General features: G+C 35.5%; 4 protein-coding genes across 4 annotated transcripts; all 4 read left to right on the plus strand.

Annotated features, from left to right (window-relative positions):
- The first annotated feature begins 3,256 nt into the window (after positions 1–3,256).
- RAD9 (cell cycle checkpoint control protein family) lies at positions 3,257–8,228 on the plus strand. The gene is made up of 11 exons (XM_086246239.1): positions 3,257–3,389; positions 4,122–4,241; positions 4,323–4,431; positions 4,522–4,773; positions 4,845–4,957; positions 5,237–5,301; positions 5,851–6,098; positions 6,206–6,362; positions 6,935–6,975; positions 7,060–7,258; positions 7,914–8,228. Exons 1-10 carry the CDS (start codon positions 3,285–3,287, stop codon positions 7,206–7,208), a joined length of 1,359 nt encoding a protein of 452 aa, XP_086102365.1. The 5' UTR covers positions 3,257–3,284; the 3' UTR covers positions 7,209–7,258; positions 7,914–8,228.
- Positions 8,229–11,164: 2,936 nt separating this feature from the next.
- RALFL22 (ralf-like 22) lies at positions 11,165–12,025 on the plus strand. The gene has a single exon (XM_086246240.1). It carries the CDS (start codon positions 11,428–11,430, stop codon positions 11,785–11,787), a length of 360 nt encoding a protein of 119 aa, XP_086102366.1. The 5' UTR covers positions 11,165–11,427; the 3' UTR covers positions 11,788–12,025.
- A 3,295-nt stretch (positions 12,026–15,320) lies between these two features.
- LOC147281065 (Rubber elongation factor protein (REF)) lies at positions 15,321–17,144 on the plus strand. The gene is made up of 3 exons (XM_086246203.1): positions 15,321–15,545; positions 15,822–16,046; positions 16,488–17,144. The coding sequence occupies exons 1-3, from the start codon at positions 15,510–15,512 to the stop codon at positions 16,977–16,979; spliced, it is 753 nt and encodes a 250-aa protein (XP_086102329.1). The 5' UTR covers positions 15,321–15,509; the 3' UTR covers positions 16,980–17,144.
- A 540-nt stretch (positions 17,145–17,684) lies between these two features.
- LOC147281066 (ATP-dependent caseinolytic (Clp) protease/crotonase family protein) lies at positions 17,685–21,457 on the plus strand. The gene is made up of 10 exons (XM_086246202.1): positions 17,685–18,092; positions 18,550–18,651; positions 18,978–19,100; positions 19,207–19,266; positions 19,456–19,552; positions 19,631–19,704; positions 20,015–20,068; positions 20,149–20,232; positions 20,335–20,461; positions 21,141–21,457. Exons 1-9 carry the CDS (start codon positions 17,802–17,804, stop codon positions 20,428–20,430), a joined length of 981 nt encoding a protein of 326 aa, XP_086102328.1. The 5' UTR covers positions 17,685–17,801; the 3' UTR covers positions 20,431–20,461; positions 21,141–21,457.
- The last annotated feature ends 656 nt before the right edge of the window (positions 21,458–22,113 follow it).

The raw sequence follows: 22,113 nt of genomic DNA on the forward strand, positions 1-22,113 counted from the left end.
TTATGTGCAACCTTTGTATATAGATAAATCATCCCTTATTTTGAAAAATATTTATTCTTCTTTTATGTAAAGTAAATATCATTTTATCAAAATTATGGAAATTAAGTAAACATATATATATATATATAATTTTTTTGAGGGGCCTGCATGGGAAATATAACTTGTATATATTGTACCTCGATCAATTAAAGGCCAGCCAATGTCATTCATCCACAATAGACACGTAACTTGCATGTACATGTTATTCATCCACAATAGACACGTCAAAATATGAAAATATATGAATTACTTTAATAGTTTAATCTAAAAAAGTATTTATGTACACATACATTGATACATGCTCATAATACGTACAACTAAAATAAAATGATGGCCCAAATACAATGACACTATCATCCACTCGACTTCCTAAGCCCTATGAATTAATTTTTAGTGATTCTCAAAGATATATATAAGTTATAGTATTTGATAGTTTAAGGCAGCAAACCATTTCCATTCGTGAGATTGCTTTACGGGCTCCTCTTGATCGAATGAAGTATTTTCAGAACCAAAAAAGACGAAGTCAAAAAAAAGATAACATATGAGAGAATGAGACTTTTGGTTTCACCCCAATAGAATAAGATCACTCATTCTTTCCCAATTTTTTTTCGGTAGGCACTTGTTTTGTTTCCATCTCTGCATCAGTGTTAGTTACATGAGTACAAGTAAAATGCAACATTACAATCTATCTAATTACCCGTGGATGCTGCAGCTTCTACAATCTCCGACAATGTCAGTAAATTCGGCAAGTTTATCTTCAGCCAAAGTTGACTTGTCTTCTACAGATATTGCAACTTTAGCAAAGAGATAATTGTCATTGACAATCTTCACCTGTTCAGGAAAATGCCAAGATCGAGTACCATTCTCTGCATACAAGTCAAAAACAACATACGCAGAAATATTATTTTCTTTTTTATGCCCCAACAAATTTCATCAAATTTTTCATACCCATGTTTATCATCGTAAATACAATCAACAAGCTCTCCCAGACGACACTTCTGGTTAACAGTTATAAGATGTGTGCATGAAATTATGAATGCCAATGTCATACCTGAACCTCATGGAGAAGGAATTATTCTCGGGCTTATTTTTTTATTTTTCTTGGAGCAAAGCCCAACAAGCCACAGGCCAATTCTCTTGGATAAGAGCCCAAACAATGCAAACCCAATTCCATGTCCAGCCTAAGCGAAGCCAGCCCAAAACAGAAATTAAGCTTTTATAAACTACAGTAAAACCTTATAAATGAATGTTTGATAAATTAATAATCTCGATTAAATAATAAAATATTTCGGTCCCAACTCAGGCCAGTGTACTAGAATAATAACCTCGCTAAATGTATAAGATAATAATTTTTCTTAAAATCTATTAGGGCCCAGTGAATATATAAATTAATAATTGATGAAATACTTAAAAAAATAGCACATAAAAATTCATAATACATATTAAGGAACTTTTTACTTAATAACTTCTATTTTCTCAATTCAGTTTTTTTTCAAAATATGCTTCTAAAGTCGTTTGCCTTTTCTTTGTACATAAACCGAATTGAACCTCATCTTTAATTTTTTGCAATGCATACACCACATTTGATATATTTTTTTCATTTTGAAAACACTTGATCTTTTAGTTCTTAACTTATCTCGAAATGTATATTTATGTACTTATCTTGAATACACTTGATCTTCTAGCTCATAATCTATGTATATATGTACTTATCTTAAATTAACTTGATCTTCTAGTTCTTAACATTTATTTAAAAGTTTGAAGTTATACATATATTTTTATTTTTTTTATAAGATACATGCAAGGAATAAAATTTCAAATTTTGATGAAATTTTGACGAAAATTTCAAAATTTTTTAAATTTCGATAGAAATTAGATGGAAATTGCTATCAAAAAACGGAAATTAATAAAACTTTACCATATGTTTATTTAACATATTATCTACAACATTGATAAAAAACATTAAAGAAACTAAATTATATAGTAAATTTTATATGATATAAGATGAATATAATGAGCGCTAAAGGCAAATACTATTAAACAAAATTAGTATAATGAATAAATGAAATTAGTATATTTTTTTATACTCTATAATCTATATACTAAATCCTAATATTAAATCCTATATACCCTAATACTCTTTATACTCTATAATCTATACACTAATCCCTATATATATTTTACAATCTATACTCTATATTGTTTAGAATATGATATAGGATATTAGAGTTTAGGCTTTTTAAGATATTTTTAATTATTTTTTATATAAAAATATATTGGGTTTAAAAACAACTAAACGAAACCCCAAAACGGCCAAACGAAACTCCAAATCTTTTTTTTATTCTTTCCAATTGCCCAAATGCCCCAAACCTCAATCAATCATAAATCTTTTTTTTTTCTCTCTTTTTTTTTTTCCTTCCTTTTCCCATTTCCTTCCTTTTTTCCCCGCAAGTCTCCACTCCCCAGACTCTCCACTCTTTCCTTTTTTCTTTTTTTTCCTTTCTTTTTTCTTTCTTTCCTTCATTTTCCCATTTCCTTCCTTTTCTCCCCGCAAGGCTCCAGACTCTCCACTTCTCCTCCAGTGGCCATCTTCCCTCTCAATCTCCATTATTTCAATCACCTTCTCTTTCTCTCTCCCTCAGTCAATAACTCATCTGATATCTTCTCTTTCCTCCCTCTTCCTCCCCGATCTCCCTCTCTTCTCTCCCCGCGCCGATCTCCTCTCTCCGGGCCGATCTCTTCCTCCTCTCTTCTCTCTCCCGGGCGATGACAAGTGACGAGGCCGACTCTCCTTTTTCTCCCATCTCTCCCTCTGGGCGCTGCCTCCCTGGCTCTAGTCGAAAATTTCGCCGAAATTTTGAGAATTTAAAGAAATTTTTAGAAATATTTTTAATATAGTGTTAAAATTTCCATACCTCTAAAAATCGAAATTTCGCCAAAAATTTTGAAATTTAACACCTTGCTTATACATGTATATTTGTTAAAAAAATAAATAAATAATATATGAACAAAAAAAAAATCTTTTTAAATTAATAAATATTTATTTATTTATTTATCGATATATAAATAATCTCTCTAAAATAATATTTTTTCTTATTTCTTATAGTATTCATTTATATAGGTTTAACTGTATTAATTATCCTTCATTTTTATACTGTGGTTATTGATATATTCCCGCCAAGGCCTAATTAGAGCGCGCGACGAGAGACTGAGAGAAACTGAGAGACGCAGAGAGAGAGAGAGAGATGGAATTTAGTGTGAGCGGGAATGCCCTCAAGACCTTCGCTCGCTCCATCACGTGCCTCGCACGCGTCGGCAACGAGCTCGCCATCCAAGCTTCTCCTTCACAGGTTCACCAACTTTCCCTTTCACTTTCCCTCGCTTTCCCTCGCTCCAAACACTCCATTATAGTCTTTATCACTCCACGCTTATAATTCCGTCATTTTTTATCTATTCGATTTTCCTCCAACCAAATTAGTGAATTAATTAGTTATTTTATCATCAATTTTATGAATACCGCTACATTTAGCTGTAACTATGATGCCTGCTGGTAGAATCATTTTTATTTTTCTGTTAAATCTATATCACGGCGTGTGATTAGATCGATTTCTTATATCGCAAACTCATTTTAGTAATTTAGCAATTTTCGTTCTGGAAAAACTATCTGTTGGTAAATGTCATGTTAATAACTAATTAGGGTTTTGGTTATGCCTTTTTAGGGTTTTGGAAGAGCTGAATTGGACCTTTAAGGAAAACGCTATTTCCTTTGGGGTATATAAATTGCGTGGGATTAGTTACCCAGATTAGTCAAGAAGAGATGTTTGGTTGCCAATAAAATGAATGGAAATCAGAAGAATAGGAAATTGAAGCTTGAATTCACGTTTTTTTTTTTTTTTTGAAATGTTTTCTCTCTGGTTTTCAGTAATTAGTTGATCGGCTACTTTACAGTTTGTTACTCTATATATCAATGTATGTGACATAGATTGGGTGGACATAATTGGATATTAAAATGCAACAAATGAATTACTGACCATTTTGTTACCACCACATCTTTTCTAAGGATTGTATTCTCCCATATGCAGCTTGCTTTTCACTCTCTCAATTCATCACGGTCTGCCTATCAATCGAGTACGTTTAAGCCTGACTTCTTTGATGTCTATACTATTTCTGGTAACCAGGTGCAATGCAGTGTGCTTTTAAAGGTAATGCATAATCTTTCACGGGAATTTCATGGTTTAACAGGCTTGTATACCATGGTGTTCTTACTGACTTTGTGTGTTCAGTCTATCTGTTCTGTGCTTAGGACACCCGTGGCAAGTATAGATCATTTGAGTGTGCGATTGCCCGATCCCGATGCATCCAAACTGCAATGGACTTTAGAATGCTACAGTGGTAATTATCATTTGGATATCCACATAATCTTCCTTTTATCATATATCATTTGGTTCTCATTGTTTTAAACTTCATACCCACATTTTGTAGGTATGAAAAAATCCTATTGGATAACTTGCAATGTTGAACCCGATGTACAACATTTGTCTCTCGATAGGAGAAGATTCCCAAGCAGCTTAGTAGTGAGGCCTCGAGATCTAAACAGATTGCTTGCTAATTTTCAGTCATCCCTTCAGGAGATTACTATCATAGCAACAGAACCTACTTCATTGCCTTCTGATTTAGAAAGTGAAATTGGAGGAAAAGCAGTTGAACTTAGAAGTTATATTGACCCAACCAAAGGTAATAAGTTTTGCTTCTCATTTCTAAAATTATCACGAACAGGGTTCTTACACTTCAATTTCGAATGACAGACAATGACTCATCACTGCATACTCAACTATGGATAGATCCTACAGAAGAGTTTGTGCAGTATACACACACTGGGGACCCCATTGATGTGACATTTGGTGTGAAGGAGTTGAAGGTTTAGTAAATCCAACCCCTGGGACCTAATCATATGTCAATTTATTACATTATGACAAAGCATTGTCCCAATTGATGAGCCATTGCATTTTATATAGAGATAACATCCAGCTAATTATTGTTGTTTATCTTCACAATTACTTTCATTAGTTGATGCTTCCTAGTAAAGTGGACAAATTTCATGGGCTATCCTTTTACCTACGTGCTCCATTTTTGTAGCTGAATCATAGGTGCTCCAATTTATTATTAAATGTTTCCTTTCATTTTTTCTAAATTCCAGGCATTTCTTTCTTTCTGTGAGGGCTGTGAAGTTGACATTCACTTATATTTTGAGAAAGCTGGAGAGTAAGATATATCTAGTTTCTTTTTATTTTTTATTTTATCTTCCCTTTGAATTATTTTTCCTCTGTATCCCATGACGAGTTTCTAGCTTCAAGCAAATATGCATGCTATCGGCTGACCATGGTCTATATTAGCCACAAATCAGAGTAGGCCCCAACATAACCTGCTGTGGCACTGTCAACATCACACATCCATATTGTAGACTCCTTGTACATCATTTTGTTGCTGACATTTACATGAGGGTGGTCCACTGACTGACAGTCTCAATATATTCAATTAACCATGCCAAATATTTAGCCTCGGTTTAGTATTCCATTTCTCATTTTATTCCTGATTACCATGGCATTACTGTGAGTTGTCACTAGGAAGATATGAACTAATCTTGGGCTTCGTTTATTTAGTTGTCTTGACAGTATGTTCGACTCTGTAGAGGAAAATATAGTGATTATCTAGTGTTATAAATTTATCTGTCTCACTAGACACTGTGGATGCAAGTCTTATATTAACCAAATTGTAACTTAAAGATTGGTTAATCCTCTGTTGTGAAAGCAGGCCTATTCTAATGGCACCAAAGTTTGGTCTAGATGATGGATCCACTTCAAATTTTGATGCTACACTTGTACTTGCAACCATGCTAACATCGCAGCTCCATGAAGGCAATCCCTCAGAACCTCCACAAGAAGCTACCGCAATGCACATGGATGAGCACGGGACAGGGTCAGAAGCACAGCGAGAAAGGTGTAGAGCAAATGTTTCTGAGCATCCTTCTGATCACACTAGAATTTGGTCTGATCTTTCAGGTGACCATTTTCTTCAATGTTTTAATAGTGACAATATGTTGTGTTTCCATTTTCTTTAATGTTTTACTTTGTGTCCAACCAAAAAAACAATGTTTTACTTTGTGCAGGAAGTGGTGTTAAAAGTGGTAATGGGGCTGAAGGAGGACAGGTTCAAGGGGAAAGAAATTCAAATGCTAGTGAACAGAGAGAAATTCAAAGGATTAGCACGATGCATATTTCAAAGCCCACATCTGCTGGGAGAAATGAGCCCCTGGATCATAATATGTATCCTAAATCTGGCTGCATCATACTCACCCTAGCTCCCAATATTTTGTTTAGATGATAGGACCAAAGTTATTTCATGATGAAATATATTCTTGATTGATGCAGGACAGAAGCAAAGGCTGCTGTCTTGCTTCAGTAATAGGGCAACAACAACAGTAGACAGGAAAATCCAGCAATAACAGTGGAAAAGAGAGAGAATAAAGCTATAGAATCAAAGATGGAACATAGATAGATGAGTTCTAGGGTTTAGGAACCCAAGAGAAACTCTAGAATCTGAATTCTCAGAGAAAAATATATTGATAAAAACTGTCTATTACAACCTAAGCCTTAAGCTTGTATAGGGAAAACATATTCCTCAACTCACTAGGAAAACAATAAACCTTAGCTAACTAGGAAAACATAAAGTAAAATTACCTTAAAAACCTAATGAAATCAGGAAACTACGCTCTAAATCGAACTAGGAAACAAGAATTAGAAAGTTACCAAAAAAGATACTATTTCTTGGAACCCTAGGAGATGCTCCTGCACCATATATTTATTTTGAATTGCATTATCTTAACTTGTCATGCTAGCTGCCACCCTATGGAAAAGGATCGTATGGAAGAACCTCAAGGTTAGTAATAGGGGCAAGTTAGGCTAATAATGCTCATTTTATACAGCTGCAGCATCCAATGCTTGTGCATTTTGTTGCTTTCAGATAGGCCAAACTCAAACATTAATGGCAATGGTTTTTCACAACGTCATCCAAGTAACTGGGTAGATGCAGATGAGGATGATAATGATGAAGATGGAGAGGAGAATGACATTTGTATTCAGGCAACACCACCGTACTATGAAGAACAGTAGAATGCTTGGCTGTAGTGATGGTTGGCTGAATTTGTTCTCTTTCTTATGTTGTAAGTCCATCTTTCTTCTCTAATGACATGCTATATTTTTAATTTTATTGTTGCCAGTACTTCTTGACTTTACATATTGAGCAAGTATGCATTGGTTTTACATGAAAGCATTTGAAAGTTAACCTGATTGTGTTTTGCTTTGAATGATTATGCAAGTATTTAAAATAGAGTTAAGTCCTCCAGAAGATTATATTTGGAGTTATGCTACTTAAAGGCCCACAATGTTAGCATGATACAAGTGAAATTTACCTAGTACCATCCTTACAAAGAAATATCAAGGCTGTAACCACTAGAGTGGACGAAATCATTGCAGTTACTTTATCTAGGGTTATAGCACTGAAGTGACAATCATAGTGATGCAATATGGTATTGTTGAAGCCTATGCGTTTTGTCTTTGAGATTTTATTTGATGATTGATTTACATGCATAAGAAGATCCAGAATTACAAACTTCATAAGATAGATGGCTTAGTGTTGGTGCCATGAATACACCTAAAGAATGTCAAGCCTTAAAAAAAGTTCCATTTAGAAATTGTCTTAAGGTGTTGCATATTAATTACTACAAATTTTTATATACTCAAGAAATGGAGAAATTACGTCATTCCATTCACATTGATGTAATTATTATTCATAAACACACTGTGAAACAATTCTAGGTGTTGAAGTTGCCAAACCCGGCAGAGTTGGGTCATTTACATGGTGGGTGTTGGATGAAGAATTTACATGGACTGTGATCCATCACTATCATGCATCAGTTATAGGGCCCTACTGTTTTCATTGCCATAAATGTGAAGCAGATATTAGTGTTGACTTGACATTGCCTCTCTGTTGCTGTGAATTCCTGTCACCGGTAACTGTCAGCTTTTTGTTGAATTATCCAATAGGAATGCCAAGTAGGAATTTGATGCTTTGGACTTGTATAGTAGTATTGGAAATACTCGGGGTGAGAAGTCATGTAAACTCATGGCCACTAGTTTTCTACTCAGTTGAGGACCTTTCTCTAGATTTGCTTATTCTATAGCTTGAGTTGAAAATCTTTAAAATCATTCAATTATTTGATTCTGAATTCTAGAAAATCTGCAGGTGGGACCCATTAACACCTAGTTATCTCAAGCAATTGAGCAATGTGTGTTTTCTCGTTCATGTCAGCCTGATCCCTGAACCAAGCTTACATGCCAGGATGTCTTGGACCTTAGTATTATTTACTCGCTTTTTTTTTCTTTTTCTTTTTCTTCTCTTGGTAGACTTGGAAGAGTTCAGTGTGGCTATAGTTTAATTTGCATGTGTGCTTCTCACCACTTGGAGCTGTTTTAAATATGGTTCTTTAAAAAAAATCTCATTAATAATTGGGGTTTTTCTGACTATGAGTGGGTCAAAAAGATTAGGACAACCAAAACACATTTTTTGGGGCTGTTTGGGAAAATTGGAAAAAGATAACTTGAGGGCATTTCTGTCTATATGCGAGAGAATGTCCCTTTTTTGTCCAGTTTTTTTAAACTTTGAATAAGATTAAAAAATGATGGGAGAAGATTCATGAGGAAAGAGAAATATTTTAATTTAATAAATTATATTCTAATTATTTCCCTTTGAGAAAAAAATGAAGATATTATTAGGAAAAGGCCAGCTAGCTTGAGGAGTTGGTTTTGGGACGCGCAAACACCGACCTAGCGATCTGTGACGGGCCCACCATATTTTTTAACGGCTACGTGTATGTCACGCTCATTTTCCATTTCTTGGCTAACGCCGCTTTACGTAAACAGTCTAGCCGTTATTAGTTTGAACTTTTTTTTTTTTGGTAAGATATTAGTTTGAACTTTGAAATGCCATATACAGTATATACTATAATAAAAAGCGCGGGTATTAAAGAGAATAGAAAAACAAAATGGAATTTACATACCTTTTATTTGAAGAATATAATCACTACTAATTAACAAAGAAATTGGTTTTAGGGAAAAAGAACAGTGGGATTGTATATTGTATTGTTAAATCATGAAAATTGAAGAATTGGTAATAATCAAATGTCTCATATTCACATGTTTTGATTGTTGTGGTACACTTGATTTGCATGTGTGATTGCATATATTCTTAAGAATTAGCAACTTAGGTGATTTTTACTTTTTGATTTGGCAATTCAGTTGATTTTATTCTAGCCAAGCCTAACTTTTACCTAGAAAAATGTCAGTGAGCTGCACATCAAGGAAATCTATACCAACCTTTCTACGTGGATCCAACTCAATTTATTTATTTACATTGGATGGTTAATTTATTATATTTATTTGTAGTGGAGGAAAAAAAAAAGGAGTAAAAGATGAGTCGACGACGGTTATGTTGAAAACAAATACAAAGAGGGCAACTGAAGCACAATAATTAACGATGACGCCAATGGATGAAGAAGGAGGAAGACTATTCATTCAATATTAGTTATAGGGATTTGAGAATTAATAAATAAAGAAACACACAGGTAGGATAGATAGGATCATAGAAAGGAGAAAACGTGTTTCGGTTAACGATTCTTGGATGGACCTGCCCACTTGGGAAAGGTGTAAACCCTAGATGCCGTCTTCCCTCTCCTTATTCTATTTTAGTCCCCCTTTTTTTTTTTTTTTTTTTCCTCTCTCTGTCTCTCTTTATTTTCCATTAGAGAGAGAAAGAGAGAGGCACACCCAGTCAACTATATATGTGATAGTAGGTTGGGTACCCAATTTGCATACGATTTTACTTCTAATTACTAAGTTGCCATTCGCTCATAGTATGGATTCGGTGGCATTTTCAACTCTTCAATATACAATAATGCCAACCATAACCAAGACAATAATTGATTTGTAATTATTATTATTTCATAAAACAAAATTCACCAAATCAATAATTATATTTTTTTATGATAAATTTTACAGTGTTTATAATTCGAGAAAGTAAAAGTAGAAAAGAAAAAGGTGTTCAAAAATTTAAAAGAAAGGTATGTGACTAAATCAAAGTAAACGCAAGAATGACATGATCAATAGAGAGCTGTTTATTTGAGGAACAAAATTTGTTCGACATGGAAAGATTATTGTATTAGATAGTTGTACTTAAATTAAGTTTTAAATCTTAATGCTCAAATTTATTCCAACAATTTCATAGCATTAATCATTTATAACAATCAAAATATTGTTGTTGATTTGAGCAAAACTTGTAATTAGTGACTTGATCATTTTTTAGGATAGAAACATAATTGCTTTAATACTATTTATTGTTTTAGGAATAAAATTATTTGTCCCTTTTGTTGATTCTACTTACAGTGGAGAGTACATAAATTGTTAATTTGTTAGTTGAAGTGACATAGAAAGGTTGGTGCTACACTGCTACTATTCTCACTCTATAGAAAACATTAGAGCATGTACAATGACATTTTATGTTAAATGATATATTTTTAGCTTTTTGTAATAGTTTTTGTGGTTTTTGCTCCAATAATACAAAATCTATAATTTTGTATTAACCAATGAGGGCAAACGGCAAACTATTTATAATCTAAAATCTTGTATTCAACTTAGAAAGTTTAATTCTTTCTCAGTCCCACATCTTCAACAATCTCTCTCTTCTCTCTCTTCCCAATCACAACCAATCAACTCCTACCGAACAACATAAATTTTATTTTTCCTCACATGTTTTTTCTAACATAGAGCCACAAGTTTCTAGACATACACAATAGCATTTATTATATTTTTCACCATATATAGTGAAAAATATAACTTTAGCATAGCAAATGCTAAATATAGTCATACCATTGTAGTGAATTTTTTATCAATTCCATTATATATAGCTTTTAGCATAATATTTAGCCATATCTACTTGATCTTACTATTATTGTTTAGTCATCTCCGACTATAATCACATTTTCAAACCATCAGGGGGCATCCATTGTAAATAACAACTAAAAAGAGGGTGATTTCTTCACAGTGGGCCGCTTATAAGTCCTTATAGCTGACGATGTTAGTTCCTGTCAAGTTGGCTTTGTATCCCTCTTGGCTCACTGTTGAAGAGAAGAAACAAGAGAGAGAGAGAGAGAGAGAGAGAGAGCAAAGAGAAACAAGTAAAGAATAGGTGAAGCAAATAAAGCATTCAACTTCAATAGAGAGAGAACCAAAACAAAGAAAGAAAGAGTAAGTGCAAGAGCTCGTTGGGAAATATACAATGGCTGCTAGGTTACACTGTGTTGCAATATTCCTCTTGATCTGTGCCACAATCTTGGTGATGGGTTCCTCATCTAACGTTCTAGCAAGTGGGGACCTGCCATGGATGCCCAGTAGAACTAAATCACCTTGCAAGGGCTCCATAGCCGAGTGCTTAGCTGCAGGGGAGGACGAGTTCGACCTTGACTCAGAGATCAACCGGCGCATCTTAGCCACCACCAAGTACATCAGCTACGGTGCGCTGCAGAGGAACACTGTGCCCTGCTCTAGGCGCGGTGCCTCTTACTACAATTGTCAGCCTGGGGCTCAGTCCAACCCCTATAGCCGTGGCTGCAGTGCCATTACAAGGTGCAGGAGTTAATTTTTGTTTTTTTGGAAATGGGTTTGATTGTTATACATGAACAAAGGGGGAGGAAGAGGGTTTGGAGGTGATGTGTCATTGTTGTATTATTAATGGAAATGTTATGTTATAATCATATTTGAATATCTCTGTATAAGATTCATTATTGTTATTCTTTTCTTCAAATTTTCTGGGTTTTCCTGTTTTTGGTGGTAAGATCTGTGATCAAGTCCCAATAGTTTTGTGCTTGTTTGTATATATATATATATATATATATATATATATATATATATATATATACCTTTGTGGATATCATCACACACACAGACACACCTATAATCTTCATGTTGTATAGGGGTTATTGTTTCTTGTGAAAGAAATGAATCAAATTGAAGTTAAACTTCTTTTTCTTGAATTTTAGTTTGCCAGTTGGTCATTCAAAATGTTGCTTGATATTTATTCCTTCTTTTTCTCCCAAGGTTATTACTGGGATGTGGTCGTTGTAGAAAATCCCTCTTTCCAATTTGACTGCTGGTTCCTTTTCCTTTTCTTCTTAGAAGAAAAAGGCAACCAAGAAAATAACATAGGAAGATACAGAGGGTAGAATAAGAAAAAAAATAAAGTAAGGGTAAAAGTAACAAGAGAGAAAAAGGAGGAATTCTTGAGTTGTGACTTGTGATGACAATAAAGATGTAATTTGCAAAGGGAGGAAAAGGCAGTCTACAGGTAAACTCAATCAAATGATTGGGAGTGAGAATTTTCTTTTCCTTGGTTTGCCTTTGACCTTCTGGAGGATCTCGATCATTTGATTCAAAATTGTTTTCCTGTAGTAAGAATATCTTGATTTGTCATGTTGGATTTTCCTTTTCTTTTTGGAGAATTCAAGGTCCATCGATCAAACTAAAGCTCCTCACTTTAGAGTGGGTGTAAGGAAAATGATGTACATGCCAGAGGGACAATTAAATTTGTTTCGTTCCTTTTGGCTAGAAGATGGAATAGATGGGTATGCCAAATACAAATGCAATAGGGACATAAAAGTTTATTTGTGCAATGCTTACATGGTATGAGTTTAGGCCAGACTGTGTAGATTTTGTACTTATAGTTGTGCTGCAATGCATTTTGGAAGGAGAGTACAGCTTCGTTATGTTGCTTAATGCATTGTAGATATGTTTGGTGGATGAGTTACCTGTTGGTGAAGTAAAGATCTATGACAACTTGACCCACCAAGCTCTGTGGGAACTATGCGCTCCCTGTCATCATAATCATTATGGTCATAACTCATAAGCCAAGAGGGTCACACTTGCATCACCCTATTCATTATCATATGAAGCTGCTGCATATTAAAGTCTTCCATGTGAACTGTATGGAAAGCAACTGCAAACTGCTAATGGGAATATGAGCTATCAAAAGATGATCCCCATGATTTGAATTCTCTTGCTTTAAATTTTGTAGGTGTATGTTGGGTTGTTAGTGATAGGTCATTTATCACATCCTACATTCCTACTAACATAGGTCAAATTAAAGCTAGCTGTGGTCCCCTTTGCCAAATATATAACATAAGCAACAAGAACCCTCCAAGATCTCCCATTTTAGACTGCTGGTATCTTTCACTTCTATTATTGAAGTTTAGAATGGCTTAGGTAGAGTTTTGATTACATGACTTCACCTCTTAGCTATGAAAAAGTAATTCTTTTGGGACAAATGGATGAGATGCTTAGTCGTGTCAAACAATCTTTAGGCCCCAAAACTTAAAACTTCTCTAAAACCTAATGGTATTAGGAATATGATTTCATAAGTTCTTGAGTTCGAAACCTTCAACTTTTATCCTCACTTATTTCTTTTAGGATGCGTTCACTTATATTGTACGGAATCATAACAACTTAGGCTTTAGAGTTCTAGTGCTTGTTTGACAAGTACAAGTCAAATGACAAGGAAGATGACGATCTCATGGCCATGCCAATGAAGAAAGTGGTTAACATTTGCTGTGAGATTCATATCTCTTAAACAGAGTTGGTAGAAATTTACATGGGAAAGAATGCTTGGTGGGTACAGGCCCCACCAACTTCAGTTATAAAAGTGGTTTTTAATGTATTTGGGATGAGCTACTCGATGTTTTTGTGGTTTAATCTTTAAGGTGGACCACCTTACATAAATTCAGTTTGGTTGCTGAGTTTGAGCATACAGAAAGTTAAGAAAATTTTTAAAAGTACTGCAACAACCATTTAAGCCCCTATGGTCAGAAGATTCCCAAACCCCCCATATGCGCTTCAGAAAACTGAAAACCTGATCAATTTGAACCAGCCAGTGGAAAAGAAGATTGAATTTTTGCTACTACCTTAGAGTTCGGGGTTGACCTTAGGTTAAGTGACTGCCTTTAGAAATTTTTTTTTTTACGAGATTGTTCTATATGTTCACGTGTCCCTCTTATCACATGACTCGGATTGTTCTATATGTTCATATGTCTCTCTCATCACGTGACAAGTCACGTAATAAGAGTGATAAACATATTGAGCATATAGGACTGTCCATCGAAACTTTTCTCTTCCAATATATGCTCAATTTCACTTGAAAATTATGATTTCATTTGTGCTTGTCTCAATGATAAGACAATTAAGATCCAGTTTTTGTGATGATCAAGATTATTCCGACCACCCTAAATTGCTAAGTTGACCACTCTATTTTTAAATTTCATTTTTATTTTTAAAATAAAAAATTTTAATTTTATTCGTCGGGTCATTTGACACTTGTCTGTCGAAATGTTTGTGGTTGTTTGACACCTAACTGCCGAACATTGACAGAGTTTTCGGTAAGTAACCACCGAATAGAAATGAAAAAAGCATTCGACAGTATTCTGCTGAATATTATCATTATATTTAACTGTAAGCTGCCGAACTCCTTAATTTATTTAAGAGGCATGCTATCGAATGGATTTAGGTGATTTCATAATCTTTTGCGAGAAATGATAAAATAGGAAAAATTTATCCAAAATATGTTAGAGCGGTTAACTCAAGTGGTCGGAATAGCCTCCGCTTTTGTGATTAGCCTCGGGTCCCCAAAATCTCATAATCGGCTCAACTCAACCACGTGGTAGATGAGATGTATTGCATGTGTGAACCATTCTATTAAATCTTTTCTCACTTGGGCCTTAATTTTATGGAGGAGATTAGACCCAACAACAGCTGGCTCATTCTTTGTTTGGGCCAAAGAAGTCAACATTTCGGCCTACTTCATATCTCAAGTCTAAAGACCGCAAACCACCCAAACTCCACATCCTTAGTGAGCCTTGTCGCCTTGACCCGGAAGAACATGTAAGTTGGGGCCCAAGAACCTTCTCGAACTCTCTCCACCGACTCGAATCCACGAATCACTACAACCAAAAGGCAAAGAGGTCCAAACGTCATTATCGTTTCCGTTATACATAGCAGGTAGCTTCACGGCGTTACCAAGCCGGTTAGTCCGGAAGCAGTCAACGGCGCAACGTTGACGGACCTCCTCATTAAGCAAACAAAACAAAACGCGGACTTGGCAGTTGGCATCCTTCGCACCGTCCGTTCACACCGCCATTCGTTTCGTGCCCAAGAGTCTTAAGAGTTAAGATTTGAAGACTCTTCCTAGTTCCTCCTATAAAACGCTCTTCGTCCTCCTAAACCCTCCAACAAACAGTTTACAAAGAATCCAATTTGCAAGAAATTCTCAATTCTCAAACAAAACAAAACTCGAGAGGAAATTTCACAGCGTTGATTATGGCCCAAGAAGATTTAACTGTGCAGCAACAGATGGTACGTATATACATATATATATATATATTATTTTCTTCATCTTTTTTTTTTTTTTTCAATTTCTGGCATATTTTTATAGAGATTGATTGTGTTTGGCTGCCAAGAAAATTTGGAATAGAAAATATCTTGGAATTTTAACAAATACCCAAGATTTTTGTAATTGTTTTCTATTTTTTCCTATCATCAATTGGTCGATGAATTGTAAATTCCAAGAACGTTGTGGTTTTCATGAATGTTACTTACATTTATTTAAAATTTTTTTTTTGATTTGTTTAGGCTGAGGAGGAGCAACAGAGACTCAAGTACCTGGAGTTTGTTCAAGTGGCTGCAGTTCATGCCGCAGTTTGCTTTTCGAACATGTACGGATACGCCAAGGAAAGGTCTGGTCCTTTGAGGCCTGGCGTTGAGTCCGTCGAGGGAACCGTGAAGACCGTCGTCGGACCTGTCTACCAAAAGTACCATTCTGCCCCTGCCGACCTCCTCACCTTCGTGGATCGCAAGGTAACCTAAAATTCTATGTTTCAAGGCTTTTTCATGCTCTTATGGTATTTGGGTTATTGTGTGGCTGCATGAATTGTGGTAGAGTCAGTCCAATATTTGTCTTCTATTTAGAATTGGGCTATTACATACAACTTTAGTTGCAATTTGATATTGGTATCTAGGTTTTGAGTTGGGTGCTTTGCGCATTTTCATGCTCTTATGATGTTTGGGTGGTTGTCCAAAATTCCTCTTCAATTTCGAGTTGGGCTATTACTGCTTTAATTGCACAAATTTCATTTTGGTATCCGGGTTTTGAGATGCTTCAAATTTTAGCACTTGGGTTGCATCTAATTTTCGATTTCATGCTTGGCTTAGTTAAGTTACTTTTTGCATTGCAATGGTCTCAAGCTTCTTTGTTTTGTTCACTGTGTACTGATAAAATTATTGTTGGAACTTGTTCAGGTTGATGAATCTGTGACCAAGCTGGACGGCCGTGTGCCACCAGTGATTAAGCAGGCCTCATCCCAAGCCTTTTCGGCTGCTCAAAAGGCGCCGGAGGCAGCTAGAGCGGTTGCCTCTGAGGTTAAGCGTGCTGGGTTTGTGGACACTGCCTCAAGCTTTGCTAAATCTGTGTACACCAAGTGCGAGCCCACAGCTAAGGAGCTGTATTCTAAGTATGAACCAAAAGCTGAGCAATGTGCTGTTTGTGCCTGGAGAAAGCTGAATCAACTCCCAGTCTTCCCAAAGGTGGCTGAGGTGGTCGTACCAACTGCCGCATATTGCTCTGAGAAGTACAACCAGACTGTGCAACGCACTGCAGACAAGGGGTACAGGGTCTCCTCCTATCTGCCTTTGGTTCCCACAGAGAAAATTGCCAAGGTTTTTGGAGAGAAGTCGCCTGAATCAGAGCCTTTGGTTGCAAGTCATGGTGAAACTGATGTTGCTGTTTATTGATGGTTCTTCAGTGTTGGTTTGTTAACTAAACAGATACGCAAGAATTGGACCATGCATTAGGCATGCTTCTATATATGTATTTTTATGTTTCTTCTTTCATTCTGTTTCTGGGTATTAAGTAAAGTTCTAATTTGATCATTAAATTGGATGCACAGTTAAATTGCATGACTTGGCTACTTCCTCTACCCTACATTTAATATAGCTTACGAGGTTCTCCAACCCACTGCAATGGTTGAACAGGAGCTTAAATTTACAGCGTTTCTAGTTCAGTTTTTTAGATTGTAACCAATATTTACATGATGATTAGTGATTACCATATACTGTCCAAATTTATATGACAGTGGATTACATAATATTAGTGGGTCAACTCATAGAGAAGCATGAAATCAAATGTTTGACTGAATTCTTTTCCAAGTTGTGAGTGTATGGTCAATGTGATCAATGGTTTTAGTTTAGCATTTCCAATTCCCTAAGAATAAAATTTAAAAATGAAAAAATCGGAAAGAGTCAAAGATGTCGGGTATGCTGAGTAATTGGGTGGGTATGAATGGACCCTCGTTTTAGCATTTTAGTGGGCCAAAAGAAACAGTATATTGTGGGCTTTAAAAGGGCTAACACAACATTTGTCTGGGCCAGTCAGGGACCCACAGGAAGTCCACAACAACATCCATCCCAAGTTGTTCCACGGCATCCGAATTCCCAGCCAAGCGTCCAAGGCCTTCTTCAACTTGAGCGAAGCTAAAAAATATCAACCACTCTAATTTTTGTTTCAAGCTTCCACAGAGAAAAGAAAACCCAGAAGCTCAACTGAAGAAGATTGAAATGGCTACTTGTTTGCAGCTACCAATTTCAATATCAACTCCTTCGTCATCGTCACTTAGAGCTCGAACAAGTATTCGGAATCTTACAACTTTTTGTTCCATTAACGCGAGAGCAACAAACGCCAAAATCCCCATTCCTCCGATAAACCCTAAGGACCCGTTTCTTTCGAGGCTCAGTTCGGTGGTTGCCAATTCACCCGACGCCTTTCTCAACCCGCCTCCTAAAAATTCTGACTCTCTTCCCTACTTGGATTTGTTTGACGAACCTAAGCTCATGGCCACCCCTGCCCAAGTACCACACTCTCTCTCTCTCTCTCTCTCTCTCTGTTTCTCTCTCTCGTTTGAACGATTGAACTAAAAGTTTCTGAATTAATTTAATGGGTATTTGTGGAAATAGTGGCTGCTGGTTTTTCTAGTGGGAATTATTTTAATTTTGTATTGGTTAAGCTGTTTTATTTATTTTCTTGAATTCGTTAGTTTTGGTCTTAATGGGAATAGAATTGTCTGGTAGGACTTTTTGGAACGAATTTTTACTGTATTTTTTTATTGGTATGCATATTGCATAGGCATATTGATTTTGAGGTTTGCAAATGTAGTAGATATTTGTACCCCAATATGTATTCACGCTCAACATTTATAAAGAAGGTTTGAATGTTTTGCATGCTATAATAGTAATTACTTTTGTTTGTTCTTATGACTTATTTTATTTGGTTATTTAGTAATGTGATGGTATTCTGTGCTTGAACTAGGTGGAAAGATCAGTTTCTTACAATGAGCATAGGCCAAGGAAGCCACCTCCAGACTTGCCCTCATTGCTACTCCATGGAAGAATAGTTTATATTGGCATGCCTGTAAGTTCTTGAATCTAACATTTATATTGATACTAGATGCCATTGCTGTCTTCTAAAAGTATCAAATTATGGCATCTTTTCATACACACTATGTTTCGGGGTGGGAATTGAGAAGCCCAGAGCATGTCTTCAATGCAGCGATGCAAAAAAATGGGACACGTGTTTGTCTTGGTTAAGTAGTGTGGTTCCTAGACCTTCTAGAGGGAAAGATATGACTAAAATGATTTGGGAGGCAAAAATCCATTCATAGTTGGTTTTAATCAGTCTCATTGTCACTTTGTTCTTCCATTTTGTGAAATCTGTTAAAAATTCCTTCTATGTTTCAGTTAGTGCCAGCAGTCACAGAGCTTGTTGTTGCGGAATTGATGTATCTGCAATGGATGGATCCTAAACAGCCAATATATATTTATATTAATTCTACGGGAACAACTCGTGATGATGGTGAAACAGTAAGTGTGGTTTTAATGATCAAAATATGATACATATGAAATGATCTCTCTCTCTCTCTCTATACCAATTATTCTATTTCATGTATTCCAAATGCTTATTATTCAGGTTGGCATGGAGTCAGAGGGGTTTGCAATCTATGATGCAATGATGCAGTTAAAAAATGAGGTGAGGAAAAGTAGGAAAATGATATGCACATATATTAAATTTCTGATGTCTATCTTCTTACACCCTGAACTGCATGTGCTAAGGAACTTGGGCATTGAAAAGTAGGAAAATTATGTGCATTTGAATATGATATGGATGTTCTACCTTTTACCTTATTACATAGTTGTTGACATGTTGTTGCTTATTCAGATACACACAGTTGCAGTTGGGGCTGCTATTGGTCAAGCTTGTCTATTGCTTTCAGCAGGAACTAAGGGCCAACGATTTATGATGCCACATGCCAAAGGTATGATGCATTTGGATTTTTAAACTTTCAATCTCAGACCTTAAAAAATTTTCGTAATTTCCTGCAATCCTGTTTCAGCCATGATCCAGCAGCCTCGTGTCCCATCATCAGGACTGATGCCTGCTAGTGATGTTCTTATTCGTGCAAAAGAGGTCAGTCTCACTTTCATTACTTCTCGCCATTGATATGTGGTAAAAAATGATCGTATAAAGAAAAACAAGTCAATATTTTCTTCATTCCTTGTTCTTATCTGGTTATTTGATTGGTCTCTGCACTCATTTGGAGGAGTCGATATAGAAAAGGTTTCAAAGAAATCATTATTATCTGTTCATTATGCAATACAATGATAGAAAAAGACGGAGCACTGACATAAGATTTAATTTATAAGGTCATAAGCTTTTAAATTCAAGTTATAGTTTACATTTTTTGGAAATTTCAACATTGCTGGAAGTTCTTTTGCAGGTAATAACAAATAGGGACACTCTTGTAGGACTTCTGGCCAAGCACACAGGAAATGTAAGCTCTTTTTATAAGATTTAATCAGTATATGAGCAAAAATCAAGGAAACTTATTGTATCATATGATTGTTTTTTTAGTCAGTGGAGGCTGTATCTAATGTGATGAGAAGACCATTTTATATGGATTCTACAACTGCTAAAGAATTTGGGGTGATTGACAAGGTAAGTCCTTATGGTGGTGTTCCTTTTAGATTGTCTTATGTACCCCGTTTATTCCATGGTTGTGAAAAGTTGACTGATCTAGGGTGGGAATACCGCATGCAGATCCTTTGGCGTGGTCAAGAGAAGATAATGGCAGATGTAGCCTCTCCTGAGGAATGGGACAAGAATGCTGGTGTCAAAGTTGTAGATGAACTTTAAATCTGTAATGGATACAATGTTGACATTATAGGTAAGTTTACTTTTCTTTATGTAACAACGATATGGCTCAATACTCACAATACCATAATCTGTAAAAAGTGGATGGAAAATCATATTTACACTACCATGGCAGTTTGTTCAGTGCTTTTATTAAGTGGGAGAATGAATAATTATTGTAGATAATTTTGCCATTTTTTTGGGTCAAGTTATGGTTGTCTGTGCATGTGTTTGTTAGAAACCTGAGTTATTTTCAAAAGAATGTTGTATTTATGCATGCATTTGTCGAGGTGTATTCTGAATTGAATTTCCAATGTGGACATTATATGAAAGGCACGGGTTACCATGTGCTCAACTAGTTGTTATATGGGATTCAGCCATATAATATTTGTACTTGTTAGGTAATGTTGTAAGCTAAAACTTAGTGATAATAGATAATTTTATGATAATGACAAACTTGTACGACCAAGTCTTTCAAATGCTCTCATTTGAGAAATGGCCCACCAATATGAGATTGACACAAAAAATCTCTAACTTGCTTTTGTAATGTTTAATGGCTTAATTTTGGGTCTGAAAAACACCAGCATGGTTATTGTAGAAGGTTGCAATATGGTGTGGATATTTAATTTTATTTTGCTTCTATTTTAATAATATTTTTGGTAGCGAGAATCTTTCAACTAGATTTCTGATTGGAATGCTTCTTATTGGTGTAGGAAATCATTAGAAGTTATTACATGGTTGGTCACTTGTTGGGATCCTTTGAATATTGGTTGAAGCATTAATGTAAAGAGCGTCAAATCATCATATGTGGAGTATAAAATTGCTGGAATCACAGAGAGGGCTGTTTATGAGCAAGGTTTGGATGGAAGAAGAGATTGAATAGTGATGCCAAATTGAATTGCCTCTGGAACATTCTAGAGGGTGCACAAACAGGCTTGAAAGTTACACAGTGACTCTTTTTATGTTCTTTGTTGAAGCGCTGTAGAATTTTCGAAATAATGTTATTATAAAGTTTTCTATTTTCCGATGATGTTTCATGTTTGAGGGTCTTCTCATATGACTAAGAGCATAGCAATCCTAATGAACAATTTTTTTATTTTTTTTGGGCTTTTTAATGTTATCTTGTGAAATAATTTTATATACGGATGCGATTTATAACAACCACACCATCAAGTTGAAAGTGGAGTTCCTAAATCTTTTGAAATATGGTGGATGGATGAGTTTATGGACAAAAAACTTAACTATCGGACTTTTAGAAGGTGTTGGATTTCCATTGGTGTTTTGGAAGAGTGACCAACTTCTTATGGTTGCTACTGATGGACATGTAGGCATGTAGTCTCCTATGACTTTGGATCTCAAACGCTCAAATATCTTGGTATTCATTGCGCTGAAGATCCAAAATTGATACAAGCTGTTGTTTATGTAAATAGTATTGTTTCAATCAAAGGAAGGCAACAAGCTTGATGTCATAGATAATTTTAGCTAATCATTCAAAAGAGCAATACTGATAGCCCTACGTCCGTAGATTGCAAGGTACCCAAATTTCATGTTTTAAGGCTTTTTTAATGCTTTTATGGTACATAACTACATACCAACTTTAATTGAACAATTTTTTCTTTTTTTGGGTCAGATAATTGAACAAATTCAATTATAACAAAGTTGAACATGGCTCAATCTATAGGCAAA

This window comes from Dryas octopetala, chromosome 6 (assembly GCF_963921425.1).
Source record: "Dryas octopetala chromosome 6, drDryOcto1.1, whole genome shotgun sequence".
NCBI lineage: Eukaryota > Viridiplantae > Streptophyta > Magnoliopsida > Rosales > Rosaceae > Dryas > Dryas octopetala.